We start from the raw sequence: 3,941 nt of genomic DNA, 5'->3' as shown, positions 1-3,941 counted from the left end.
GCCTTAGCAAAAATGCGCCGGGGAACGGCTCCGGGACGGGATCACATAACAGTGAACCTGTTGGCGAACCTACCGGACCCAGCCTACCTCCATTTATTAGAATACATCAAGCAGATCTGGGACGGGCGTCCACTCCCTCCCGAGTGGAAAACGTCACTTGTGACGTTTATTCCTAAAACAGGTAAGGCCGTGAATACGGACAACCTGAGGCCCATATCACTGACCTCATGTGCGGGCAAGCTTATGGAGACAATGGTTCGGGATCGCCTCTCTCCATACCTGGAGAGTAAGGGCGTCTTTGCAGTCACCCTGTTCGGGTTTCGCCCCCACACGTCTGCACAGGATGTCCTTCTCCAGCTGCACAGGGATGTAATACGACCCACAACTATGCAACACAATGACAAAGCCATCCTCGCCCTTGACCTGAAAGGGGCTTTCGACAATGTTAAACACGGAAGCATCCTGGCCAACTTGAGTTCTACCGATTGTGCGGCTAGGGCCTACGCGCATGTAAGAGATTTCTTGACTAATCGCCAGGCCTTCCTTCGGATTGAGGGCGAGGAATACGGCCCTTACATGATGGGAACACGGGGTACCCCTCAGGGAGCGGTGTTATCACCGCTCCTGTTCAACATAGCTATGATGCGCCTCCCAAGCCAACTGGCCCGGGTGGAAGGCATTCAACACGCGTTATATGCAGATGACATTACAATTTGGACCACTGAGGAGAGCCTTGGGGACATGGAGGCCCGCCTTCAGCAGGCCGCTTCCATAGTCGATGCGTATGCTATGGACTGTGGGCTCCAATGTGCTCCAGCGAAATCAGAGCTTCTGCATGTCAGAGCGAACCCAAAGGATAGGACAGCAATTCACATCTCTCTGTCAGGAGGTCCTATTAGAGAGGTGGAGGATCTCCGTATTCTGGGCCTTTTCATTCACCACAGACTCAGACCGGACTCCACCATTGTGAAACTCAAGAGAGTAGGCGAACAGGTAGGGCGTATGATCCGCCGCGTTTCCAACAAGCGGGGCGGTCTGCGGGTCAGGGACGCGCTTCGGCTCGTCTATGCCTTCGTGACTAGCCGGATCCTCTACGCCGTGCCATATCTCCGCACTACTAAGCAAGACGAGGCGCGAATAGACGCCATCATGCGCAAGGCAACTAAGCGAGCCCTGGATCTCCCGGTGGCTACCTCTAATGCCAAACTGAAGGCATTGGGGGTGCTAAACTCCTACCAGGAGCTGCGGGAGGCCCACCTCGTGAGCCAATACACGCGGCTCATGCAGACGGCCCCTGCGCGCCGCCTGCTAAACCGCTTACACATCCAACACGACTGCACTCCAGAGGAGACGGAGCGTATCCCGGTACTGTGGCGCCATACGCTCTGGGTCTCCCCGCTCCCCCGTAACATGGACACCGACATGCACGAAAACAGACGACAAGCGCGGGCTCTTGAGAGACAACACGGCTCCCGACCCGGTGTATATTATGTAGACGTAGCAGGGCCGCCGCCCACGGGATTTTACACGGCCGCAGTTGTTCACCAGGCAATGCACGTCGATGGACTCTCTTTTCGAGCCCCGAATTCAATGCGAGCCGAGGAAGTAGCGATAGCGCTCGCTGCCGCCCACGCCAATTCGAGAATCATCATTACGGACTCCCGAAAAGCATGTGATCATTACTTGGCTGGGGAGATCTCCACCTTAGCTGCTTGCATTTTAAGACGGACTGCCACTGATCCAACACCGAAAAGAATCATTTGGGCTCCTGGCCATCAGGGCGTACGAGGTAACGAGGCCGCTGACGCGGCTGCCCGAGCGCTTATTTACCGGGCTCCTCATCCCAGCTCTTCTGGCTCGGAGACTAACCAGCCGCTGCTGCGATTCAGGGAAATAATAACGCATTATAGCGACAACCACCGCCTTTTCCCGGCCCCTGCCAAGGGGCTGAGTAAGACGGAGGAGCGAACTTTAAGGCGCCTGCAGACATGTACTCTGCTCTGTCCTGCAATCTTAAAGCATTACGATCCTAACACGGATGGGCGATGCCCGCACTGTGGGGAGACCTGTGATATCGTCCACATGGTGTGGGCATGTACTCAAAATGCCCACCTCCCCCCTTCCCCTACCCCTTCCAGAGAGGCATGGGAGACTGCCCTCCTCAACTGCTCCTCGCTTGAATCCCAAAGGGCTCTGGTGAAACGGGCGAGAGACGGGGCATTGTCATGCGATGTCCCGGACTAGGGACGCCGACCATGTAGCAAGGCCACTCTGTGGATCCCAAACTCTATTGCAGCAATTAAAAGTTTTCACCACCACCACCTCACGGCGCGGTTGAGGTGTCCAACAAAAAAATTTGGGACGGTTACTGCGCCATTTCCTTTCCTCAAAAACCAATTTTCATTTTCACAGTACACCACATGAATACAAGTGACAAGTCGCCAGCGGCCTGAAAACAAACAATGCAATGCTGCCTTCTTATCGGTTGAAGAGGGATCACGTGATTCCGGAATGTTGATATAACTGAGTTTTATTGACGGCACTGAGTGATTAGTGAGCCTGTCACAGTGATTAGGAAACGCGATCGCTGATAAGAGACATGGACAGTAGATGTAGCTGTCACAGGTCACTGACCAGTGACACATGAAAAAAAAAAGACGTTTCGGGAGCACCGTGATTCCATTGTTCACAATGTGGCCACGTGACCATAATACTCACAAATGAGAAGCATCTATTTTGTTCTCAATTTAGCATAATTTAAAGAATGCGGTGTCCTTGTAGTCGGTTAATAACGGCAGTCACTCACGCGTACTCACGCGTGCAAGCACGCGCGAACGTGCATTATTAGCACGTTCGTAAATGCAAACAACAAATACGGGAGTGCGGACGGACTCGTAACCGACGAATGCTGCTCGCTAAAAGTGCAGTCAGGCAAGCAAGCAACCCAGGAAGTGAGCCAGGGACAACTACACACGGTACATACGTCACTCGTGCACTTCCGGCGGCACCCGCGGGGCACGCACTGTTTGTCGATACGGGAATAACCGATACAAACAATGATTGAAAAAAAAAACCACAGGGAGATACAAGAAACAACAAACTCACGGGGGGGCGACGTGTCGGACAGGGACGCTCCAGGGAGCGCACCGACAGCGTGGCAGCTATAGAGCGACGCGGTTCAGAGCCCGGGCATGCGGGCTGTTTCCGAGGCGCCGGTAATCCCGTATTTGCGTTTCGTGTTACCCACTGCGCAGTGTGCTCTCCCCGCGGGAGGATCTTGCTTCGGAGCTACAGGCAGCGCGCGCGCACACATACACGCAGCTCGAGGCAGAGGGCCCCGGCAAGCTTCTGTGCCTCCACTACCCCCCCCCCCCCCCCCCCCCGCCAGCAATCCCTCGCCACTTCCTGCCGAACCCAGCAGCCGCCGTGTTGTGGACCGCGGGCTCGAAACGGCAGCGGCCGAACCCAAACAAACCGTGGATCGAGGGAAGGGGGGGGGGGGGGGGGGGGGCTTAACGGTCGGTCCGGCTTTCCGCGCTTGCTGGCCCCTGCTGGCGCAGTTGGAGAGAATAGGCCGTGCCTCGGGCGCAGCAGCCCGCACGACGAGCTGAGTTCGCCCCGCACGCAGTGCGGTAGGTTTAGCGTTGAAGACACCGCCGTCTCGGGATCTAGACTGAACCACGAGTTGAGCTTGGCTGGACCAGTGCTCTAAGCTGCCCTGAAACTTGGGGCTTCCGGGATGGAAACATCTAATCAGGAAACTCGCTCCGACCAGAGTGAACGTGCTTTCCGTTCAGCTAAGGGCCTGCGCAGGATCTGTCGCGTAGCACAAGTATTTGGCGGGTGCGCTCGATCGTAATTGCAGTTTTTAATCTTAAGACCGAGAGTCGAGTAGGCCTGCCTTGGAGGTCATCCCTGGCTCTCGTTAATACCCGCGTCCT

General features: G+C 55.7%; 1 protein-coding gene across 1 annotated transcript; it reads left to right on the top strand.

Moving 5' to 3' along the window:
- The first annotated feature begins 551 nt into the window (after positions 1-551).
- On the top strand, positions 552-2,244 carry LOC144135460 (uncharacterized). The gene has a single exon (XM_077668121.1). It carries the CDS (start codon positions 577-579, stop codon positions 2,242-2,244), a length of 1,668 nt encoding a protein of 555 aa, XP_077524247.1. The 5' UTR covers positions 552-576.
- The last annotated feature ends 1,697 nt before the right edge of the window (positions 2,245-3,941 follow it).

The sequence above is a fragment of the Amblyomma americanum genome, chromosome 5 (assembly GCF_052857255.1).
Source record: "Amblyomma americanum isolate KBUSLIRL-KWMA chromosome 5, ASM5285725v1, whole genome shotgun sequence".
Classification (NCBI taxonomy): domain Eukaryota; kingdom Metazoa; phylum Arthropoda; class Arachnida; order Ixodida; family Ixodidae; genus Amblyomma; species Amblyomma americanum.
The sequence above is the reverse complement of the archived record's forward strand: the minus strand, read 5'-3'. Positions and strand labels throughout refer to the sequence as shown.

Excerpts from the sequence above, each read along its gene's own strand:
- LOC144135460 (XM_077668121.1), top strand. The coding sequence starts at position 577 with ATGATGGGAACACGGGGTACCCCTCAGGGAGCGGTGTTATCACCGCTC.